The sequence below is a fragment of the Toxotes jaculatrix genome, chromosome 2 (genome assembly GCF_017976425.1).
Source record: "Toxotes jaculatrix isolate fToxJac2 chromosome 2, fToxJac2.pri, whole genome shotgun sequence".
Lineage (NCBI taxonomy): Eukaryota > Metazoa > Chordata > Actinopteri > Toxotidae > Toxotes > Toxotes jaculatrix.
The window spans coordinates 6,776,612-6,801,991 of record NC_054395.1 but is presented as its reverse complement, the minus strand read 5'-3'; the positions used below and the strand labels follow the sequence as shown (position 1 = coordinate 6,801,991).

The following is a 25,380-nucleotide window of genomic DNA, read 5'->3' as shown; positions in this document are numbered from 1 at the left end:
TAATTCATTAGACACAAATTCTTCTGCGTATTTCATAATATCAACTAAAAGACTGAAGATATCAGAATAGATTGGGAACTTTCTTTAGTAAAACATTTTACCAAGCAAATATGAAATTATTCAAATTACCACCAACCTCTTGTCAAACAGTGAGTCAAGAGCCTTTAGGGCAGGTGCCCACTTTGGTTCCTGGATGAGGCCTAGTGACTGAAGACACCTGTACAGGTGAAGAGTCTTACTCCACCTTTTCACACAATTCTACTATATAATAAAAAACACTAATGTCAGCAATAGTCAAAATTGTTTTTATTTATATTAACCATTCATATGTATCCACAGCAGCATTCTTTATGAACCCCACTTTATATACGCAATTCATTACAAAGGAGGGGGGTGAGACTGGACACGTCACACAAAACAGAAATAATAAAATTTAGCAAAGTTTCAGAGGGGGGTACTTAACAGGGTTACAGCCTGAATGAACATGCAGTCATGCACATTTCAGTTTTACTGAAGCCTTTGACTATTGCATCCACAGGATTGAATATCCAAACAAGTACAAAAAAGAAAAAACAAGAACACACCAAAGCAACAGAAGCCAAATAAGAGTTTACAGAGAAAACAAAACACAGAAACAGCGTGTGCCCTCTGCATTAAAAAACTGACAAGAAAAAAAAAAAAAAAAAAAAAGGGGTAGCAGGTCATCACCCGTCTCACATTTTTCTTTACATCGGCTGCTTCAATTCTTATCCAACTCACTGAATACCCTGCCACAATCAAATCAAACCAAAAAAAAAAAAAAGATTTACACACATTACATCAGTCAAACTCCTCAGATTTACCCTATTAATCGACCACAGCTGTAGCCAAGGATTAAAGGGTCCGGTAAAGGTTAGAGGTTTTTAGCTTGAAACCAGACCACAAGGTGCGTTGGTGCGTGGAAGGCTGGCGGGGCCCTCCACTGAACTCTGTTAGGTGGCTGAGGATGAACTCCTTTAGCAGCAGCTTCATGAGGAGCAGCTAACAGGAGCTCTGATATTCCAGAAGTGTGTTAGCTTCTGTGTGTGTGTGTGTGTCACTATATGCACTGAATGAACATAATTACATATACAGCTCGTTAAGTCTTTATCAATGGCTAAGTATATTAATGTGAATATATCAATGATGTGTGTGTCTAGTTAGTACTGAGTACACATCTATATGTGCATCTGAAGGTCTTTCACCAGTCAGCGCTGTGGAGTCCCTCAGAGACCACCTCCAGATCTTCTAGCACTGCACTGTTACTTCACCAACCGCTTCAGATACCTGTGAGATAAATGAGCACTGATGTGTCTGCAGCTGAGGAGCAGCTTCTTCTCCCGGACGACCAGCTCTGACCTGCTTTCTCTTCAGTCCTCGTCACGGCTAGTCCACCTCCTCCATGTTGCTGTAGGATGGCGCCGTGCACTCGGCGGAGTGGGCGAAGAGGTCGGTGGGCACCTCTGGGGTCAGCGTGGGCGGTCCTTCAGGATCCAGGTCTGTCCCAAAGAGTGACTGGCTAGAGGCCTGTAAGATAAACCAGTGTTAACAATAAATCATGCTGCTTTAGTATTCTGGGAGATCTCATCTGTTTGGAGAAAATGGTGAGGATGTGACCCGACTTAAATAACGTACATGAAGACTATAAACAGACGGAGAGTTTATTTCCAAAAGGAGTACAATGCTTTATGTATTAGAAAGCAGCATTTGGATGGAGGTATCTAAATACATTATTGCAGGTTAATTAGGTTGGTTATAATCTTTTAAATACAGTACTTGCAATGATGTCAACAACTCAGTGATTCAAAGTATATTATATAGAAAGAGACCTTACATTGTTTCCTCACAAAACACATGATTATTCTTCCCAATGAACATTATGTAGCAGACTACACATACACATAGTTTCATCCTTCACTCCATTAAATCCAGTCAACTTCACAAAAACCCAGCAGCATTTACATGTTCTACAAACTGCAAAGCTTGTCCTGAAACCCTCCCTAAAATTCTTCTGTGAAACCCTCATCAATGCTGTTTATATCAGCTACCGGAAACTTTCACACTTTCAAGTTCGTCACCACAGTAGTGCACGTTGAGCACAAGAGTTCTGAAACTAGATGGACTTCAGTGTTGCATATATCGGAGTCAAGTATCCACAGTCGGACGGTGCTATGCTCAGCGTTTAAGGCAAAACCTAGGTCGCTCTACTCTGCCATGATACCAGAAGATAACTGGGATTTCCCTGAGACCTAAATGCTCACTCACAATGACCGCAGAGTAAAGACATCACCTACAGACAGTTTGGGGTCTAAGACGAAAAACATTTTAAATAAAAACAACTCAGACTATTAAGCTTGCGTATGTGATGAGGAACGTCTTTTAGGGTTTTCAAATTAAAACAAAAGCAGTAAAAACAAAAAAAGTGTATTTTAAGAAGAAGACAACATTTAGATACTCTGTACGTTACAGGTGTAAACAGGTCCAACACTGCCCATAATCAAATCCTCTGACATTCAGAAGTGGACGGTAACGCCTCATCTCTCAACTGTGAACGGACTGCATCGTCAGTCAATTTCTCATCTTCTTTTGTAGGATTTTAAAAAGACACAAAGTAACATGTCATTGTATTTTATGACAATTCATCCTGAGAACTTAAAATCCTCACCTGGCTATGGCTTAGAAAGTTCAATTAAAAGCAACTAAAACAGATTGTGACAGTCTTTTCAATAAAAACAAAAAAAAAATGTATAGAAATAAAAAAATCCAAGATAAGTACAGTACATACTGCTGCAAAAACAAAAAAAAACAAAACAAACGGCGGTGGCTGGACACAAACAGCAATTTTAAGGCCCAATAATCAAAGTGTGTTCTGTGTAAGGACATGGAAAAGGCAACAACAATTGGTCACAAAGAAAAAATATAAGGTACACTTTACTTCATGACAGCGTTTAGAAAATGAAACACTGCTGAACTGCCTCTTCTCAGACATACTCTATTCAGCTACCAGTCTTATCTACTCAAGAGTGTAGTGCAATAAAACAAAAGAAGGCATTTAATAGTGGCTTCATGTGTCGCTCTAGAGAAGGATTATTTTTTGCACTGGAATCATTCTGTCATAATGCTCAGCTTATACACGTTTTATATATTACTGTACAACTACATAGCTTCTCTGATAAAAAAGACTCTTAACTAAAATACCTATTTACAAGCATTTTCTGTGAGCTTTCAACCACATCTCACAGTAATAAACGCTGCAGCTTAGGTGTAATAGATTAAAGGCTCACAGATCATCTGAGAACCACTGTTAAAAAAGTGACTCTAAAAACTGCAACCTCACTGAAAAGTGCACGTGCACTGGAAGCAAGAGTCCAAACAAAGCACACGTTTGAAATGTTTACACTCAGTGTTCCAGTACTGTGTGCTGACAGTCGCTCTACTGCTGCTTTAACTACAAAGCTTTCTTATGAAGTCTCCTTTGCTGTCTCTTCAACACTCTGCAGGACTCTCAGTGTCTTTTACTGTGTGAAATAGTGTATTTTATACATATTGTAAAGGACTGAGCCATATAAAGTGATACAAACACGCTGAGTGTTGTGCTATTGGATGGAACGGAGGACCATTTTACCAGCTAAAGAAGGATGGATGAGTAACTCTGCTCTTTTTCCTCTCCACCTAATATCTAACCACTCCACCATATTTCTGAGTGGCCCCTGGCCAAAGTAAGTCAGCAACCAGCCACTGCTCAGGTCCAGTTGGCTTTGTAAAGAAGAGGGTAGACCAAATTGACAACCAGAGCCAACACTGCAGTCAGTGTGCCCAGAACAAAATATCGCACGCAGTCATCGTCGGGATAGTCCGACATCCTCTGCCCGTGGTGCCGTCGCACCGAGCCTTCAGTTCTGTCTTCGTCTTCCTCATCTCTGTTCCTCTGCGTTTGACGCCTCCACAGCGCAGAGCCGAACAGTCCACGGGGGCCTTCGTCAAGCCCCTCCTCTTCCTCCTCCAGTTCCCGCCATATTAGAGAGGCCTGCGATTGGCGGAAACCGGTGTCAGCTTCTGGGAAAAGGCGTGGTCTAACACATACTATGATTATAGTAAGAAACAACCAGCTGATCTATCTCAGAGTTTCCAATCAAATGTGTTGATTACAGGAATCTGACATGCGTTCTCTGAGAGGCGTGTCTTTCAGAAATCAGATGGACACGTGGAGGAAATTCAATTCAAAGTAAAACACAGCTGAGCAAATCAAAAGTGCAAGAAAACCTTAACTGTGCTCTCCAAGCCCTTCTTTCCAAGTTCAGTACACTAAGCAACATAGTAAAAAACAGCTGAGTTATATGGGTCAGTGTTGACTCGAGTTAAACACAGTCTCTGCAACATGGATTCACAAGTTCATAAGCAAGAAAAACGAAGCCGCATGAACAACTCTGTTCATGTGTATGAAGGACCATTCATCTCTCTTTTACCCCACAGGATCACACACAGTCTCATTTCAATAAGAGCAACACAAGGCTGCACTTAACCTATGCAATAAAAGCTAACTGTAAAAACACAAAGCAGCATTTCTTACATTTGTTTAGAGAGGAAGATCTCATGTGGACACAGAGAAGTTAACTTTCAGAGAGGTACTGAAAAAGTGAATGTCACAGGAGGCTAATGCTGCCTGACAGCTGGGCTCTGCTGAGCTGAGAACACACCATCTCAGTGATGGATCTATCCATTATGAACCCACTGGGCCAGAGTTATTAAGCATCTCAGGGCGGGAGCTGTTGTCAAGACTAATTGAAAAGAAGCACTGGTTCTCAAAGGCACTTAACACGCTGGCTTCCCTCTTACCACCTGCCAAACTCTGCTAATTCCTAAACAGTGGGGGACAAATTTGTCAATTTGCTCCAGTCCCATGGCGTGTGGATCTGAACATGCAGGAGTTGTATTCAAATGTATTCTTCATCTCGTTCCAGGTCACACTGCCTGAGGAGGCACAGCCTGAGCCTACTCTCCACATTATGCAGAATAAACACGTGATCCCATCATTGTTAGAGGACGAATCTGCACATTATTCTACTTTGGGTAAATATTCAGTGAGCAGTAACACATTCATTGCATTAACAGTGATGCTGCAGTTTCCCCACAACACTTCTAACACTTCTAACCCCCTTTCTACACTTTCCATGTAACCCCAGACTACACTGTACCATTTTACACTGGCATTTTTAAAGAGTTAGTGCTGCTCTTATTAACCTGTTAAACTGGGCTCTGATTATCAGAAATGTTGTGTGTAAAAAAATGAGATGTATGTTGTGTGAAATCTTGAAAATTAAACTGAATCAACTTCTCACTTTAAGGTTAAAAAAAGCCAGTGTAAAATGAGAGTTAGCAAAGTTATATTGCAACTCTGGATAACATCTAAACCTTGACACAGGCCCTCAGTCTCTTGATGTTGTGGCTCCCTCACCTGGCTGGCAGTAGCTCCTGCACCAGTGGGCGACTCGGCTCCCACGGGCCTGAGGAAGCGTGGAGGTCTCTCCACGGGGGAGTTTCGTCGTCGGTAGAACAGGACGTAGGCGTAGCGCGTCACCACCTGACTCTCCTCCACCATTGTCACGGTGCTGTCGTCAAAGAGACGCCAGCCTGCAGGAAAGGGAGGGTGTTAGAGGAGGAGGAAGGGAAGAGAGGTTGGCAACAGGGTGGCAGAAAAGATTAAGAGCAAAAGAAAAGGGGGGAGGATGGAACGGCTGGAAGAACTACCAACAGATATATAAACAAGGGGATGAACCTCACTGACTGCACACTCACCAACATCACTGCGCTGGCTGTTCTTGTCACTTGGTAGGCGAGCGTAGGCCGTGTAGTGGCCTCCTATCATTCCACCATAGTGATTGATGACTGCATATAAGTCATAGATAGGGGGCTGCTGCATCTCATCCTTCTGGCCAATACAGAACTTACTCAGGTCCAGATTCCTAGAAGACAAAAACAACAAGAGAACGCAGTGATCATAAAACAAATAAAATGAAGCGGTTTGGTGTAGAAACATGTGGATGAGTATGTCGTTGATACGTACAGAGACTTTTTAGTGTGTGTTTACCTGACAGGGAAGTCAACCATGTCATTGATCTTATCCCTCCAGATGAAGCTCCTGAAGGAGAAGCGTTTGAGCTGGATGATCAGAACGTTGGGCAGACGCCACAGCAGCAGTTGCTTGGAGGCCTCACGGTGCTGCTGACACTTTGGGCAGTACCTTAAAAACACAGTGTGCTGATTTAGACCATTGTTCTACATGGTTCTGTTCATTAGCAAAAAACAAAGGACCAAAAACACTACAGTTGGGTAATTAAATGCAGAAGGAAGAAGGAGCCAGGAGCATCCAAGGACACGGACTCGCAGCAAACAACAGCCCAAGACAATCACTGTATAAGGCTTAAATATTTAGGTTAATATGTCTTTGTTTGGATGCCTGGGCAGGCTCCACAGCCCTCCTGCATTACACACTGCCATCACCTGCTTGGAACTAAAAGGGCTGCAGGATCTCAGTCTATGCCAAAACTATTTTCATTAATCACTATCCACATTCAGACTGACCCATTGCAGCATTGCACTATTGGTATTTCGGGGGGGGGGGGGGGGGGGAGTTGATTTCACTCATTTTATGATCAAAATGGGCTTTGGACTGTTGCTTTTTAACAACACAACATTGTGTTATGGGATATTAATATGAACATTAAGCACAGCATTTAGCACTTTTCAGGCTAAATGGTTAATAAGGAAAATAACTGCAGATTAATTGATAATGATGTTTTATCTTAGGTTATCTAATCACATAAATAAAGATTCCTACCATGCCTCCTCTGGTGCCAGCACCTCTGGCTTGGTGAAGAGGTTGAGGCACTGCTCCAGGGTGAAGTGTCCTGCTCTGGCTGTCTCACTCAGAGAGCCGGGGTCCTCCTCATACTCCAGCTCCTTGGAGCTCACCAGGACGTACTCCTTCAGACGCTCGTTGTTCTTCCACACCAGCTCCAGGGTCACGTCTTCAGGGAGGTCCGCAAGCAAGTCCTCTGCAGAGGGGTGTGTGGGGAAGGAGAAGAACTGAGTGCTGGTGTGTTGGACTTTATTTCTTTCTTTCACAGCGCACACAGCATAAAAGCTTATCGATCATCCAGAGATGAGAATTTGAAACACCTTGTCATTTAATCCAACAAAAACACCACAAACTATAATTTAACAATAACGTGCAATTTTGCTAAATAGAACACGAGTCCTGAAGAGAATCCTGGTCATACCTTTCTCATCCAGCCTCTGTTCCTTGTTGTTAGAGTCCAGCAGAGAGATGTAGAACTGACTGGCGTGACCTGATGCTGCTTCACTTGGATGCTGGTACCCTGTTACTGCAGCTGCAGAAGGTAGCAAGAATATGAAATCAGGTGATGCAAGAGGTTAAAAAAAAAAAAGTAATAATGTAAAAAAAAAATAAATCAAAAACAATGAAGCATCAGTAAGTTGTGTTATCACCTTCTGGCCGCACTGCCTTCTCACAGGACGTCTCTTTCTCAGCATGAGGGTCCAGTGAGCAGCAGGAAGTTGTAGAGACTGCCTCAGAGAATCCTGAATCTGTAGTCCGCGTGGTGGAGAGAGAGGTCTGGGAGGAGGAGAGGGAATCTGACTCCACAGAGTGGAAGGCTGAGGCCTGAGCGTACTCTGCCTGGGATTCAGGCAGAAGAGACGGGCTCTCCAGCTCCAGATCCCCTGCTCCTACAGCACTGCTGCCACCCATGGCCTCATCCCCAGACCCAGTGCCTTCAGGTGAGCTCGCTGGCATTGGGGGGAGGTCTACCCGGGACTGAGATGTCTCAGGGGATGTCCTGCCGGACTGGAAAGGAGGCTGGAACACGTTGACAGAAAACCTGGGCAGAGAGAAAGACAACAGCTCACTACATTTTAGAAGTAAGTGATTCTGGTCTTAGAATCTAAATAAATACAATTTTATATAAATAAATACATTTTGCTATAAATATTAATCTCTAATTTTCTTTTTTTTTTAAACAGGTGAAAGAACAATCAAGTGCGTGCTTTTGAATCATAAGCTGTGATTAGACATGGCATACACAACACTGCTGGCTTCATCTATGTGTTAGTGTTTAGCTTTCTTCATTCAGATATAGGTCACTGTTACGTTAATGCTCCTCACAGCTGTATTTAGATGTGACAGAACATTTATGGAAAGTGCCACGATGCTCGTGTGATATTTGGCTCGTAACAGCAGTAAGAGAGAGGTGTGAAAAGTAACTGAAGCAGGAGGAGTATTTTCTGGCCTCTCTCAGGCTGCAGAAGAGGCAGACTTATTTTGCTAATGAAAACGTGAACGTAAGCAATATTCATCATCCGCTTCTCAAAGCACATCCATTAATATATTTTGCCATCAATTTCACAATTTAAACATATCATGAAAAGACATTCAGCTGGGACTTTCATTCATCCATTAATCCAGGTTGGCACGAATGAAAACTGGACATGTACAGAGAGATCGTGGATCTGACTGTTATCATGGTCACACAAGGGTTTTTTTTCCTCTTCTGAGGAGGAAAAAACATTTTGTAGACTAATCTAAAAAGGAGAAAAATCCAAATAATATTGGCTGGTCTTCAAATATTTATTGAACTGATTTTACTTTGTGCTGAAGATGATAACTGAGTGGCAATTAGGTTATCACAGTGCTCTTAATAAGGAAAACAAGACATGCATCTGCACATATTTCACCAAGAGCTGACAGCATTCAGTTCAGAAGTGTTAAGGAAAATCGGTCCAACCAGGAACCGCTGCCGTTATAGTTTTAAGTGACTCAAACAATTGTTCAGACAGGTAAGTTAGACCGTGTACCTGGAGTAACCCTCTAGTAGCTGGGTAAGGCGGGGATACGAGAGTCGAGACTCTGGCACGCTGACCAGGAAAGGCAGGCCCACGTTCTCCGTGTTGGGTCGACACAGACCCTTGTGATTGGGCCAGTGGGTCCTCTGACATACTCTGGGAAGAGGAGAACCACAGTTAACATGTTCATATATTTCACTTCAGAGCAAAATGACATATGCCTTGTTGTAAACTGGAGAACTCACTGATTGCAGTAGCCCACACGATAGCAGCGAGTGCACCGCTTCAGCTTGTCCTCCTCAGACACTGGAGGCTTCAGGCAGGCGGCGCACTTTGAGATGGGGATATTAGGGACCTGGAGTTTCTGAAGGGCAAACAAAGAAAGACCTTTTAATATCTGCAAGCACTGATGTATTTTAAAATGTACAATCAGGAGTCGGGTTTCTTTTTTTTTTACCTGCTGCACTCTGAGCAATACCACTCTCTCTTTGGCCAGGTCTTTGGAGAGCACCTCAAAGCAGAACAGCATGTCGGAGGAGGACACTGTGTCCAGGGAATGGGACGGCAGGAACATGCGCTGGAAGCGGTTCTTCCCCACCTGACAGGGGGTGAAGACTGAGTTTCAGTCCCATCTTAGAGATTTCTGTCCGATTGGGAAATTCAGAATCATTTAAATATCTCACCTCTGCGAGTCTCAGATTCTCTGGTTTGACCCTCACACTCCTGGAAATGGATTCAAGGACTTCAGCAGTGCTGGAGTTCTCCTTGCTCACGCTGACCAAAAACTAGAAACACAGATACACAAAAGCACATTAAAGACTAAATCACTTGTAAGATATGTGGACATTTTCTCTGAGCAAAGCGACATTTCTCAATTATCGTGTTAATTGACACTGTCAATAGTATGACTAGATATTCAGACTTGTTATTTTATCTTACCTTAACGGGTTTTTTATGAGGTTCCTTAGCAAAGTAGAAAACTGAGAGCACCTTTTGTTTCTGAGGCAATGGGACAGGCAGGTAAAGGAAAGGGTCAAAGGTGATAGACACCTGAAGAAGAAGACAGAAGTAAAAATGAAAAGACATGGGTTAGTCATCACTTTAACAAGGCAAAAAAAAAAAAAAAAAAAATCAAAGGCATTTACTTTGAAGAGCATTTTGTTGAAACTTGTGTTTTACCTTGGAGCATGTGGGGCACACAAGCTTGGATTTGAACTGGCCTTGGAAGAGGTCCACTATAAAGGAGTCATTTCTCATCTTGTGCCTCTGCCATGCCTCCTCTGCCACCACCTGCAACAACACATGACACACATCATCAGGCCAAGCCTTGACCAAACCAGACCACCTCTAGATATCTACTGGGTGAGAAAAACACCTGCCTCATCCAGACGTCCGTCAGAGTCAACTGTCTCTGTATATGGTTTATTCTGGATGCGGTTCAAGTCCTCATGGAGCCCGTCCAGCAAGAAAGCCATGAACTCCTGGGCATCGTGCTGGGCGTAACCTGTGAACTGACTGGCTTTACTGGCCACAATTGCCTGCAAGGTCACAAAAAAAACAACACAAGGAACAAGAAGTGAATGTTAAAAATCTGATCCATGCAAAGACAAGGTAGCACCTCTAAATTAAAACACGTCTTAGCCACAAATAAAAAAGGAGAAAAAATGTGTACATACTTCATTTAGAGAAAATCTGTAGGTGCTGCTTGCATACCTTGAGTTTTGAGGGTTGGAAGGCGTGATGTGTTCCTTTCCAAAGGGCCCTGAGCAGCACTGCAAAGCCAATGGCTAGCCTGCCTCCCGTTCCCAGAGGATTATTGCAGTTTATTTCTGCCTCAAATGCTCGATCTGCAGGGGAACACAAAACACAGGGCTGAGATAATGGGACCAGACGTCAGCCACAGACGTCACTGGGAGCTTAGACGCAGATGAACAAACGGTGGCATGGAAAATTCTCACAGTAAAACTTCAAATGATTTTTTTGTTTTAAAACATTTGTGATGCACAGGCCACAGAATGTCTTATGGAAATGGCTCCCTCTTGTGTTTGCTGATGATTGTTGTTATAATCAATGTAAAATAGTCAAACCTTTGCATTTTAAGTGATATATCGCTCTAACAGGTAACGTCTCATCCCTAGAACATTAATATTCTACCAACCATCTTAGACTAAAAGCATCAAGTCAAAAACTTGGTGACCTAGATTTTGCTGCAAGTATTTCAATGTTTTAAATGCTTAAATTGCAGAAACTGTATTTGGCTTATGCAGATAAAACTAGAGGAAGTTACTGAGTCCTCATTAAATTTGCTCTTTGGACCAGTTAGCACCATTTTTCTGTCCAAGGCAGCAGCCCTGAGCACTATCTACAAGCACAGGCAGCCAATATAACTATCACAACAAAATCTATGTATCAAAGCACAAATAAAACACACCTTGTTGTATTTCTCTCATTTAACAGGTTGTGTCTTTGGCAGCAGTATCAAAGATAAAATAAATTGCTTCATCACAATGGTAATAAAATATACCAAGCAAAGTAGTCAAACACACAACTAACCATGGAAGTAATCCCTGAGTTCTCTGGTGTTGGACAGGGACTGGATAACACTGTTCATGAAGCAGGTGTTGCCGAGGTTTACCAATCCTGTAAAACCAGGCAGGCACACCTTCTTCTCCTCCTCTTCCTCGTGGCGCTCATTGCTGGCAGGAGGTGCATGGGTCATGGGCTGCACCATGCAGGTAGGCTTAGGCTGAGACAGACATGATAATGAGCCAAATTAATATGACCACATAATCCAGTATACAAATAAATATTGTTTTCCTTTTCCTCATCTTGCCATTGCCTCTACAGTTTCCATGATTCTTTATATTTGACTCACAGTAGTAACCGTGGGCTCTGGCTTGGTAATAGCAACATGCTCAGAGACGGTGCGAGCAGCCACGGTATCCAGACCACCATCCTCCAGTCTGGATGAGGCCTTAGGGGCCTTAGGTTTCTCCTCCCCGACCCTCGGAGGCTCTTCTTTGGCTGGGAGGCTGTGTTGGCTGCTGCCTGGCTGGCTCTTCTCCATGCAGGCAGGGCTGGAGGACACGGCGACCTTGGCGCCACCCACTGCACCTTAAACAAAGGAGAATGGTGCTTGTGGTTAGAAGATGAAGGTCAAAAAGGAGAGAGTGGACCATCCTGGAAATAGGAATAACCTGTCGCATTTCACATATAGCAGTTTAAAGCCTCTTCATTTGGACTGGACTATGAAATTAATGAGGAATCATTAGGTCACAGAAGTCAGAGAGAACTAATGACTTTTTTTCTATATACAAGTGCTGACAAATCAATCAAACATGAAGTCTTTATAATGCTTTGTTTTACTTCCCTCATTTGGTACTAATTATGAGGAAAATAAGAATTTCCTTGAAGTAAACATTCATTTAGTGTTTAGTATTACTGTAAAACTTTATTCGCCATGTATTTTGAATTCTATGTTTGCTTTGCATTTAAATTTTTTATTTACTTACTTATTTTTGTATGTGTAGCTAATCTGTGTGTATCGAATGAATACTGTCGCATTATGGATCTGTAATATAAGAGAAGCCTTTTCTGTCCCATTTGGAGCCACTTCCTGGCTCTCAAGGGCACCAAATCCTGGGGTCGCACAGTCTGCAGGCTACATAAGTCTGGCAGATCAGGCTGGCACCCATATCTACTTACTGGCTAAGTTACAGAGTTCAAATTCCTGTCATTGAGAGGACCTTGAAAAGCACACATACAGTAAACATATACAAGCACACACGTACACACACAGAGACACACAGCATATGTCATACCAGGAGTACGACTTCTCATAAAAACACACAGTCTGTGTGAGAGACACGTCCACAGTGATATAAAACTCGTTATTCAAATCAGAGAGCATACTTACTGAAGCTTTAAGTACATTAAGTTGAATTACTTAGTTTCGTGTTTGCCTGGAGCTGTAAATAGACTCTGTTGTTTTTCAGATTACCTGCTTTGATTTCCATGTGTGTGACTGACTGAGAGTGTTACAACAGTGTAGTATTTCACCACACATGAAATATTAAAAGCTTTATCTACACAGTGTTCACAAGTAGAAGCCTGGCGGCAGACCTTGTGTGGCAGGGGCCTCCAGACCTCCCCAGCGCTGGCTGTGTCTCTTCTTCAGGGTGATGTCCAGGCGGGACGGGGTGAAGGAGTAGCTGCACTGCTCAGGCTGGATCAGGTTCCTGAACCACAGGAGGGAGAGAAGTAGACAGGTAAGATTAAAGGACAAAGGGCAGATATGTATTATTTTAGCACAACTAATGTTTATAAGGCATTTAAAACATTTCAATTGTGACACAAAGGACATCAACTACATTGATTAACTTGTATCATGGGAACGATCAGATATCTAGACACTGAGTGCCGAGTATTTCATTAACATGAAACAGGATAAATGTCTCAAAACAATCTCTGCCTTCCATACTACTCTCATTTGAGCCAAGTAAGCAATTAAAAAAATTAGTAAGTAATTAAAGTGAGCAATAAAAGATAAACGGTCCTATGTAGTAAACTGTAATCCCTGGTCAATTCATGTTTTCAGTCATAAGTACACGATAGGTACCGGTACTACCTTATCTATTTTATGTGTTTGACCTGGCGCAGCATTAGAGCTTTGGCACAGCTCCTGTTTATTCATGGCTCATGAGGCCCAAATAACTGCTCTAATTTGTTGGTGACACTGTAGACGCTGGCTAGGTTTCCTGGAACAAATCAATTCAGCATACTTGTACAGTTTGTCCACACAACTCCACAGGAAAACATGCAGTCTCTGCTCTCTCCAACTGCTCATTTAAATACTGAGCTTTTATGCTTGAAAATCATTTTGACAAACACATGAGAAGCTAAAGTGACTGTTACCTGAGTTTGACTTGCCACTTGAAGACTGTGTTTGGTCCACAGTCTGAATGAAGCCGCAGAAAGTTAGCATCACTGTGAAAGGATGACACAGACAGCCCTCCATCATTCTCTGGTTTTTGTTATAAGAAATGACACATGTCAAAATGAAATAACCAAGTTTACCTTACAGCATGGACACATTTACTACCTTGTTTGGAAGATGAGGGTGAAGTCCTGTTCCCTGAAGATGACCTTGGCGGTGTCCCTGCAGATCCCCTTCATGTAAACATTAACCACCATCAGGTCCGTGCCCTTCTCGTATGAATCATTCTTCACAAACTGTAGGTTAACCATCGGCTGTGGGGCTGTGGGAGGATATTACAAGTATCAGCAAACTCTTAATAAAGTCAGTGCTCAAAACAAACCCGACTGTGTACATACAGCACTTTGTTAATGCTTCATCTATCTGCATACATTGTATATTCATTGACACTGCGTTAATCTGCTGGTGCAATATATTTACAAAAATAAGTCCTGTTATGAATTGTCATCTATGGCGAAGATGATCCTTCTTGGATTAAAACCAGGGTCAAAAGTTTGAAAGGCGCTGAATTAAGCCACTGTTTTTCTACTGACCATGGAAAGGTATTTGAAGGCATCTTAACACACACGGAAAAAAAAACGACACAAATCACACAATGCCAATTTTAACAAAAAGACTTGTCTGATAACACAACTGCAAGGCTTTCTGCATTCTCAAAATCTTCTCAACACACCTTCTTGCTGCTTAATTTCCAGAGAGGGCTCCTCCTTCGACTGATCCCGCTTCTCCTCTCCGTCAGAGCTGCCCTGCCTCTGGGGTGCACAGGGTGACAGGCCATGTTTGGCAGCCATATCAACAGCTGGTACCGGTACCGTCTCTCTTGACCCAAGCTGCTGGCAGATCAGAGTATCCCGCTCTGATTCCTGCTCAACAGGTTTTTTCTCTGGCTCAGAGTCTGTTCTATCAACCAGCCTTGCAGGAGAAGCAGAGTCCACTTCGGTGTTGAAGTCGACAGGTTTGAGGGAGTCACTGGTGCTGATGGGAGCTGCTGATAGGATTTCATTGCCATGTGCTGATGTTCCAGACCTGTCTGAAGACTGGTTTTGTTTCTCTGCCACCTGAGTCAAAGAAAGAGGGGAAATTTGGCTTAAGCCCAGAGAAGAACTTTCACTCCCTCAGAGGGACTAAAGATGACGTGAATATCAAAGAGCAGTGGACTGAAAGAACTTTGGCAGAGTTTCCACAACTCCCCCTCCTCCCTCTCCTTACTGCAGTTATCTAGAAGAAAGTGGACAACTTGATTCCAGCTCAGACCGTACCAGTTAATTCTTCCGTAAGCGCCAAAACATTTGCAAAATGAGCCTTTTTTGACACGGGATGCTTTGAAGACACCTCACTACACTACACACAGCAGACAAAGCACAGTTATCTCCTGTCTGATTCACTCCTCTTTATCAGGCAAGATGTGTGAACAAACTGCAAGACTGGTGACAGGCTCACAACCGACACACCAACACTGAGATCGTTTGCAGAGGCAGTTATTAGGTGAGGTGTTTGCTGTTTGTAATAATGTTTAATAAAAGGCAGGGCCCACACAGGCCAGGTGGTGTTATTGGCTGTAACCTTATTAAATCCTACTGCTCAATGATTTGAGGGGATTGTGCAACTGTAATTTCTTTCTTTAAATTTAACTCTAGTCAACAAAAAAGCAAAAGCTTCATCAACTTTTGACTGAAAAAAAAAAAAAAAAAAACAAACACACACATTTTAACATTTTCATGAAGGCAACATAAACGGAGCTATAAGCAACAACAAGGTCACAACCTTTCTCACCTGAGTTTTGTTGGTATGGCTGGCAGCAGCGACAGCAACTCCAGGTTTCTGTTCCTGACCACTGCCTAGTCTCTCTGCTCTGTTGTCTCCATCCCTGCGTTGTGTCTGTGGGCTCCGACCAGCGGGCAGGTGTGTGTATGGAGCTTTACCATTAGACTTGAGAGAGTGTGTGTCCCTGTCAGCAGGTGACGTAGCCTCCTTAGCGGTCTTGGGAAGCCGTATGACAGTACGTTTGGCACTAGGTTCCGGAGGCTGCTGTTCGCCTCTTGTGACGCTAACAGGCTTACTGGTGGAGGCTGAGCCTTCTCCAGCTCCACCTTCCACCGCTACAGAGTCTATAGTGGCCTTGTCGCACGCTGGTTTGTTTTTCAGACAGCGCTTGACACCACGCTCAGATTTGCCGCCGCTGCGTCTTGACTCACTGTGTGCAGGTGAGGAGGGAGGCTGGGCATGAAGCTGTGGCTGCCCAGAGGATGATTTGGGTTTCTCTGATGACTCCAAGGCAACGGTCTTTATCTCCAGTTCCTTATCCTTTTTGGTTTCTGTGGGTGCAGCCTCTTTCGCCTTCTCCTTCTTGTTTGACTGAAGCAGCACAGACAGAAGCAGAGTCATTTTATTGTTTAACCAAAGGCAGACTGAGCTGAAGACTCTGTTTATAGTGTGAATGTCACTTTTAGTTATGACTCTCAATGTGTTAGAACTAAATTTGTACATTTACATGAAATAATAAAATATTATGCAAAAAATCTACATCATCATTTATCATTGCAGATGAAAACAAGACACAGGTGTGCTCATGTAAGGACAAACAATCAAAAACACATCATCTTGTCTTATGTGGCCCACCTTAAGCGACGGCCAGATGTGAAAGGGAATCTTCTTGTGCATGATGACATGCAGGAAACCTCCCTTCTCCTTGTACTGGACTCTGCTACACGAGGCCTCGATTTCCTCCTGCAACTGGCAGCTCCACTGCCGCCCATCTGAAAGATCAAAACGTGCATACAGATGTTATAAGAGCAGGACTGGACCCATGAACTCAACATAAATCTGCAGCAAAGACAAGCTGAATGAGTCAGACAAAGAAATTGTGGCTAATATTCAAACTCTTAAGACAGATTAAAAGTTCAATAAGGCCTAAACCCAAATACACAACTACCCTGTTCCTCTTTTGTGATTTTATGTTAATAACATTCAGCCCAATTCTTTTTATTTCTGCTCCACTGTTGTCATTTGAGTTTTTTGTTCATGCTTTACTGTGACTTACCTGGGAAGCACACATGGCAGTGTGTATCAGTGAAGGTTGTGTTGATGTCCTCTATCCTCTGCACTCCCTCCCCACAGCGCAGTCGGACAGTCACTTCATTGACATTTTGCTTCCAGTCCACAAATACATCTGAGAAACACAAAGGAACCGACAGTCACATCGATGTGAAACCAGAGAAGGAACTTTCATTTTACACCATGATCATTAGGATAGAATATATCACTGTAGGAACATTTTAAAGATCAATTAATAGAACACAATCTTGCAAATATGTAATAAGAGAATTAAAAAAAAAACAGCTTTTAAGTTGACCAATCATAATCTGCTCTAGATTTTGTCATATTATCATTGTTCCCCTATTTTACCTGAATCTCTATCTTCCATTGTTGTGAACTTCCTTAAAACAGTTCCATCTGTAAAAAGGTTCCTAAGTCTCTTGGTCTTCTACAGCATAACTATATGTTTACCTGGGGTGTCATAAATCAATTTGTAATTTTGATTTTAAACTGAATTACTCACACATGGTTGCTGATCTAATTAGCTTTGTGCTAGCTGCTATGGGGTTTGATAATCTAGTGGGTTGATATTAAAGGAAATCCAAAATTAAAGAAAATCAGTCAATGTGGATTAAATAATCTAATGATTGGCACAACATTAAGTGTATTTTATATAATTTCTATTGCATTTCACACTGCTTAACTATATTTTGGTTATCATTTTATTCTGTGCTCTGAAATCTTCACACTCGTGGTCTGTATGTATAATATGATCTATCCCACAGACCCTCAACTCCAGTATGGGCTTCACTCTGCTAGACAACACAACGCAGATCAACAAGAGCAGAAAGACTCTGCTACACAAAAGTGAACATACCGTTATCTCTTCTACCCTGAGAGAATACTCACACGCACTGAAATGCACCTGCTCACAAATTCACATAGCCACTGCACTCATACGCTCAAGTGGGTCAGCCCAGAGTACTCAGGCACAGGCTGAAGTAGACAGTGCGGTGAACTCCGCAATCACAGACAGGACATCTAAAATTATCTGTGCCACACAAACTGTACGCCAAATAAACAAATACATCAAGGCAAGTGATTGACTTATTTTAGAAAACATGTCACCAAGTTATACACACATTTTAAGGTACAATCAAGAGCAGAAACAGACAAAATTAAAACCAACATACCATTTTTCATAATGACATCTAAGTCCTGGCAACAACTGAATATAAAATCCCAAGAAGAAACACGAGCAACAGCCACCCTGCTGGTCATATATGGATCATACACACACTTGTATTTCAATTTAGTCTTCAACAACAACAACCAGAGAGCCTCAACTTTCCCACCGTCACTCCTTCACTCTCTCTCTCTAACTTAATCGCTCTAGAAAGGTCACATGCAACACCCAATCCCTTCCAGCTGGTAACAGTTGTATTCCCAGTGGAGCCACGCCACGGTGTGCTCTCCTGACTGACTGGGTATAACATGAGACTGACATTCATGATATGAACACATTATTAGCACAATGAAATATTTTGAGCTTCATGGCCACTTAGGCATTTGCATAATTTAAGCCAGAAAAGTCCATTACTGCCACAAGAAAAATGAACACACTGGACTTGGCATTTCTATCTGCACCTCAAGGTAAAACGTAATAATAACAGACCAATGAAACAGAATCTAACTAAAAATTCAGTATTTCGAGTACAGTGTTGTTTAATTTTTATTACCTACTTATTAAACAAGGGACACCTAAAGTATCCACGTATGTTTAAGTTAAATTAATGAACCAATACATTAAAAAAAGATACATTTAACAACTGAATATCTCTGTATCTCTGCAAAACCCTGTGTCTTTAATTTCAAGTTTTCTATGTTGTTTCATACAGTTTAAATAGTGTTTGGTATGATATCTGTGGACAGAAGACCGTCAGTCTGGAACCACAGTGGAAGGAGTATATGTACTGCCAAATGAAATTTCTGCCTCATTAGAATAAAGGCAATAATTACATAACAGCATTTTAATATTATTTGTTGGATGGGAAACTATCATATCGGCTTGAGTCTTTATCCAGCCTCACTAATTACACTTCAAATGAACCCAGGCCTGTGTAAAACAAGTAAAGTGTATTGGCAATGACACGATTTGACTATCACCCTCTAACTCCTTCTAATACCTTTATGAACATCCACCAGTGAGCACTGTTTAATACTAGCCCTGACAATTGGACAAGGGTGCTTCTCACAGCAAAGCAAAGCAGTTGCTGAGAAATGGGTTGAAAGTTCCCAGTTATGTGCACTAACTGGGCTGGTATTTGCAGGTATTGAAGAAGATAGTGTAGAGACAGTGAGAGAGAGACAATGAGACAATTCTCATGACCTTGATGAACACAAGTTTCCCAGATTAGGGGCTGACACCCTCTCAGATAGAATTACAGCACTTCAGCATGACGCACACAACCAGCAACACAAATACTGTAACACATATGCAACCCTCTAGTGGGAAACCATACCAACATCAAAACAAAACCAGCTTGATAAAGATAGATACACCCAAACAAAGTGCCAATAAAATAAGGTATATCCACGAACAATACAAAGCATAGCCAACCAAACCACAGCCCAGTCTTCTCAGGTGTTCATGGCAGAAGAAGTAGTCTATGTCGATGATATTGTTCAAAGTGCCCTCTGGTAATATTTTACCTCTGGTGGATACTTGATCCAGTGTCAAGTATCCAAACTGGAGCAGCCGATTCAGCCATGTATTGTCATCAACATAAGGGTTATTATTAAAGCTTTACTTTGACCTCTGATGTAAATCTATTACTACAAATTTAAGCAGACACTTGGGGGATAAAAGTACCAGTTCAAGAATTATAAGTTTCTTTCCAGGTAATCACATGTACCCAAAATGTTAAATACACAACTTACTTTCCACACACAAGTGTTAGCCAGGAAATGTTGATCTGTAAAGTGTTAAAACACTACAGTCAATAACAACATTAAACTGGTACTTTGTACTGGAAGATACAAACAAAACCAGTTCTGTGCCAAAAAAAAAATGAAAGTAAAACTGCTTTGCATCTTCAGTGACTTTAGACTTGTATGAGATAGTGCTGCAAATCACCAGGCTCTTTGGCCAAGGGCTTACGGTCAATGTGATATTCCTTGCATCAGCATTTCTGCCTCCGGGGCTGAACCAGTGTCAGGTATATCTGTCACATGAAGCAACTCAATTACAGGTTTGAGTAATTTAATCATTTACATTGCTATCTCAGTACTGTCACGATTTCTGTGCAGAACAAATGAATGAAGCAAGGTTGTTTTCCCATCTGAATGCCCACAGGTGTAAGTAAGCAGATTTTTCCCCTAAGATTTCTAGGAGCAGATTTCTAGCTCCAAGTTTAAAAACTCAGAGCAGGGTTTACTCAGTTCTACCACTAGAGGCAGATATTGGAACCAAAAAACTGATTTATTCTTGCAAGAAAAAAAATAACTGTTCACCTCTGAATGGCAACTCTACTCCTCCTACATTAAAATACACATTCAGCCACAAGCACTTTGATAAAACAGTGTAGAGGAAAGTTAAAGTACTCCACATCCAAACTTTTGATGAGACACACACATCCCATAGTAAATGAAAAGTACAGTGTGTATAAAGCAGCCAGCTCATACAAATCTACTTTCAGGCAGCAGTATGACATGAAAATAAAGCAATGAAATGAACAGCAAAGGACTAATATTGGAACTACATAACCACAAGGCTCCATGCTGTTTTCTTATTAGAGAATGGTTAAAACAATTGTAAAATGAAGAGTTTTTGCTACAGATTAGAGCAACTACTAAATTACTGAAGTAAAAGGTGTTAAATGTTTTAATAGGCTATGTAAAACATTTTTATAGATCAACATGTAGAACAATTCACGACACAAATGTGTAAATGAATAAAAACACACAACGATTATGGTAAGAGCTTTGCAGCTGTGGCACACCCTTAAGAGAGACCTTTATCTAGATTTGTTTCCCTGTTAATGATGCTAAATTATAGGCCTAGCATTTATAACTGTAGCAAGTTTCTGTAATTGTCACAGTAAAAGCAGAAAATCCTAACATCTGAGAAGCTGGAACAAGGAAATGTTTGATATTTATCCTTTAAAAAATACTTAAAACAATTAAACCATTATCAGAGTAGTTACAACGTTATTTTCTGTGGCTCTGCTAATTGATCAGCTAATAATTTCAGTTACATATCAATACACGGGAACTGTAACTCAGCTGGAAGGGTAAAAAGCATCTGCCAGAGTTTATATCTACAGCAGCCACCAGCTGTCATCAGCGTGTCAGTTTTCATACTCATGTCTGACAAGTCATTGTGCTGTGAGTAGAACAGTGGTGAGAATAAACCCCTACTATGCCTGACAATTAAAAAGAAACCACATCCATAATGCTTTGTTTACTATGCAAATATGGCAAACGCCTATTACATCAGTAAGTCTTGTGATTCTGCAAGTAGCTAATTAGTATTAGAGCTGCTGTTAAATAACCAAACTGAGTTGTTTAAAAAGATTTGTTTAAAAAGGTATGCTATGGAGTTTACCTCTAAACAAACAAAAAGTTATGTTCACATTCAGTTCAGTATCCTTTCACCAAAACACATCATGTGTATTCTTGTCTAACAAACATATTTTACCCATTTCTTTTCCTCATTAACATTTACAAATGTTTTTTGATGGTGCATTGTTTACATCTATGTTTACTTTGTCAATCAGCAATCAGTGTGTGTTACAAACAAAAGAAGGACCCACTCACAAAAACGCTGATCCACTCAGCTACAAGTGGTCATCATATGGAGACTTTGACCACTTGTACGTGTATGACACTTTGTGTCATGCACATGGGCAATGCAATACATTTTCCTGTTATTTTCAAACTAATCTACTGATTCACAGTTGGTTGCAGTAATATACAAAGGAGCACAGCAATGCAGCTGCAAAGGCAACAAGCTTGTAAACAGGTTATGTGGAAGAGCCCGTATTCAATACTTTTTTTCATATCAGGGATATGCACAATACGCTTTGTTGACAAACTGATTATAAACATAACTCCATTTACATGAAAACTTCACAGGACACCTGCAATATAATGATGGTTTTCTTTCTTGTTCTTGGACATTACAAATACATCTAGGGTTTCCAGTGAACAACAAAACACGCTCCGCTTCTCAGCTACAATTGTATATGTCTGTACACTGTAATTTAATGCAAGTGGAAACAACTGAAATGAACATCTACCTTTGCATATCATATATTCAGATTAAAATATACAAAAATACTGATACTGCAAGTGTGGCTATAATGTTATAATAACAGTATGTTCCAATTTTATTTTTTATATAACATTTTAAATATAACACATGATCCGCAAATCAATCAATAACAAACACTGTTTTAGCTGCACAACATAATAATCCTACTTACCTTTCTTGATTTCTGCAATGACCCCGTCTACTGCTGCAACGCTTGCTGCTGCCCTCTTGGCCTCTCTGCTCTCCTGATTAGCTCTGTCCTTCTGCTTCTTCTTACTGGTACTGGAGGACAGTTCTGAGCTGTTATCCCTACCGCTGCCTCCTCTCTGCTGAGCCCCACCGCGACGGCCCACTGTCTCACTACCACCGCTGCTGGCCATCTTCAGGCACTTGGCACTAACAGGCCGCCCGTCGCCGGAATCACTACCGCTGCTGGGGTCTGGATCTGAGGTGTGCCTCTTCCTGCCTGGCCCGGCTATCTTGGCGATGATACTGGTCTGAACTCTCCCAGAACAGAATCAGTGGGCAAATAAGGGATGGGGACCTAAGGCAAGAGGCAGAGAGACACTTAATAATCCTGAAAAGAAACTGACTGCAATCTACATATTACATATTATTAACTACAACCCATCTAATCATGTTAATCTGTCTCTGCTGTGTTTGTATAATACAAACACAAGCTCACACGCACACGCGCGCACACACACACATACACAAAAAAGGAGAATGTTTGCTTAAAATTAATCCGGGTTTTAAATAACAATGCTAAACGTGACTTGGACATTATGTCTTACAAAACGCAGCATATGGCTGCACATAATGTTAGCCGAACTAGACCGACGCTGAGCCTTGCCTCGTTTCCTTAGCATAGCAACAACGCGTTGCTAGCTTGGACAGTCAAATGACAAACAAAGGACAACAGCTAAATCAGCCATTTTATTCGGCATTTAGCACAGCACGTTTACCAAAAAACACGGGTGGAGTTTATTAAGCTAGCTAGCAGGCTTTAACAATGCAGCTTCCCGTCCCCAGAGTTGTTAGCTTGGTAACGGGTAAGTTAGCCAGCCGACTGCAGAGGTTCGTTTATTTTCATACTCACGTGTTGGGGGCTGTCATGTGCCTTATATACAGTCTGTGTGTCTGTCGAGATGAGTTTTATACCTTTGTCTGCCCGTAGTGACAAGATTACATTGTTCTCCATATTTCGGGTCTTCTCGACCGCATTTAATGAAATTCGCAAATAATATCTGATCAATAATATTAAAACGTGACTTTAATGTACCTGGTCCATGTAAGGGAGTATGGAACAACACAATTCGTGGGCGGTGCGTTATGATTTAATTAACATTAAATACAGTATCTAATTCATCTATATTGGCTTTGCTGACTGGGAATAATCAACCCATCATTACTTCATGCTGTCAAATGGAATTTTATTGCTGCAGTTTATCAGCTCGATCACTATACATCATCTCCTGTCCGTATCTTCCACTACAGCGCAGGACAGTTTGTTCAATCAAACGCCCCTACAGTCTTCGAGCACCTAATGTCATTAGCCACATACAGGCTAACGCTAGCTAACAAGAAACGGGTTGATCGTTACATGTGGTTACTTATTTAAACAAACACCACAACATGACATCTCGTGACACCTGGCGCCCGTATGAGATTAAGAGGCCAAATTAATACTGACATTAAAAGGGGAGACTTACGGGGCTTCAGTATGGTGAGAATTCCGTTTCTGACACACAATGGCCGGCGACTCCTTCTGCTACTCCCGGCTGCTAAGCTCCTTCCCGCATTCGAAACCCGTAGTCCACGGTGTTTCTGGAATATTCTTTCCTTTATCCGGGTCCCATTTCTGGAAACTTTAAACGATCTATTTCATAAATTCAAACAGAAAACAACCACTGAAAACTGTTCAGTCTGTTTCTGTCATTCGCCCTGTGCGAGGTGAGCCCGACTTTTCACAAAAACACTCTACTGTCCGGCCTAACCTGAAATGAGTACGCGCATAGGCCACTTCCTGGCTGGCGCGTTCACGTGATCTCTCTCTCTCTCTCTCTCTCTCTCTCTCTCTCTCTCTCTCTCTCTCTCTATTGGGATAGCAAACAGAAGTTTACGTTTCCAAGGCAAATGTGAAATTTAAAAAAATGGCACACACTAGAGCGCATACCTCCACCAAGACGAAAAATACCTTTTAATGTTCTTTCAGTGTCAAGGAAAGTGATAAAGAAGTTACTGGATCACAACAGTCCACACAAATCCTGCTGCCATGTTTGGGCATTGCTGTATTTCCCCCAGCAGACATGAAAATTTTCTGTTCTTAAGCAAGTCTTAAGCAAGAGAATGGTTGTAGTCTGTGTGTAGTATTTGTCTCTGATGTCCTGGTACAGTGGGCAGGTGGTTAAAAAAGTGCAGCTCAGTTTCTACCTCCTGCTGTTTGCACCTGGTGCAGTCTTTCTTCAGTGGGGAGACAGGTTGGCCTGTCACAATCCCAAACAAGGACCCCAGCTTGTGCAGCAATTGTGACTATTTGATTAAATGCAAAATTGCTTGGCAGTATGCACCATAAAAACCCGATTAAACAGACATGATAAGGGCCTTAAAGTGGCTTCTTTATTTTCACCTATTCTTGAGGCTTTGTCTTGTGGCGGATTGTCATTTGTCAAAATCTAATTTTAATATCTTCTATATTTCAGTAAATGTTCATAAAGAAATCTGTGTTTATTTAAATTGGCACTAAAGGACACGCAGCACACCTGAGGCAGGATAGTATGTAAGTGTAGGAATACTGGTTGTATTCTGGAGCTCTGGCCAGGATTGGGATGGGATGGGCCTGATCATCCAGAGTCAACAGTCAGTGGTGCTCATATGTTAATTCTTTATATGGTCCTATAGTCCCACTTGTCACTACACTACTATTTTCAGATGATGATGATGCAGACCTATGGTGGAGCATGACTGGACACAAAGAGCCCCTGAGAAATAGATGACTAATTACTTGAAAATCACTTAACTAAATGAAAATTAGGCTATTACAAGTCTCTCTAATCTGTGAAGGCTGTGCTCTTTCCTGTTATCCTGCTGTTACTACTGTCATTCACAGTGAACAGACATTACTGGATTTTTTGGGTAACAGACAACTGCAGTG

At 41.7% G+C, this 25,380-nt stretch overlaps 1 protein-coding gene across 5 annotated transcripts; it reads right to left on the bottom strand.

Annotated features, from left to right (window-relative positions):
- Positions 1-284: 284 nt before the first annotated feature.
- On the bottom strand, positions 285-24,223 carry usp19 (ubiquitin specific peptidase 19). Of its 5 annotated transcripts, none has more exons than XM_041048321.1 (26): positions 23,939-24,223; positions 22,399-22,770; positions 16,917-17,045; positions 16,496-16,632; positions 15,650-16,231; positions 14,550-14,934; positions 13,982-14,138; positions 13,795-13,866; positions 13,003-13,118; positions 11,756-11,994; positions 11,434-11,626; positions 10,594-10,727; positions 10,260-10,418; positions 10,060-10,170; positions 9,820-9,930; positions 9,564-9,665; positions 9,338-9,478; positions 9,126-9,244; positions 8,893-9,036; positions 7,528-7,919; positions 7,299-7,409; positions 6,857-7,073; positions 6,107-6,259; positions 5,815-5,981; positions 5,474-5,649; positions 285-1,545 (listed from the first exon to the last, which is right to left on the bottom strand). In XM_041048321.1, the coding sequence occupies exons 2-26, from the start codon at positions 22,604-22,606 to the stop codon at positions 1,405-1,407; spliced, it is 4,596 nt and encodes a 1,531-aa protein (XP_040904255.1). In that variant the 5' UTR covers positions 22,607-22,770; positions 23,939-24,223; the 3' UTR covers positions 285-1,404. The 5 variants fall into 5 exon arrangements, with proteins under 5 accessions (XP_040904255.1, XP_040904263.1, XP_040904231.1 ...); XM_041048329.1 differs by having other exon boundaries at positions 11,756-11,988; XM_041048297.1 differs by lacking the exon at positions 285-1,545 and adding an exon at positions 1,557-4,045.
- Between the last annotated feature and the right edge of the window lie 1,157 nt (positions 24,224-25,380).

Excerpts from the sequence above, each read along its gene's own strand:
- usp19 (XM_041048297.1), bottom strand. The coding sequence starts at position 22,606 with ATGGCCAGCAGCGGTGGTAGTGAGACAGTGGGCCGTCGCGGTGGGGCT. Across the intron at positions 13,119-13,794 it reads AAGTGGCAAGTCAAACTCAG|GAACCTGATCCAGCCTGAGC; the intron begins GTAACAGTCACT and ends CCTGTGGTTCAG. Across the intron at positions 7,074-7,298 it reads ACAGAGGCTGGATGAGAAAG|AGGACTTGCTTGCGGACCTC; the intron begins GTATGACCAGGA and ends ACCCCTCTGCAG.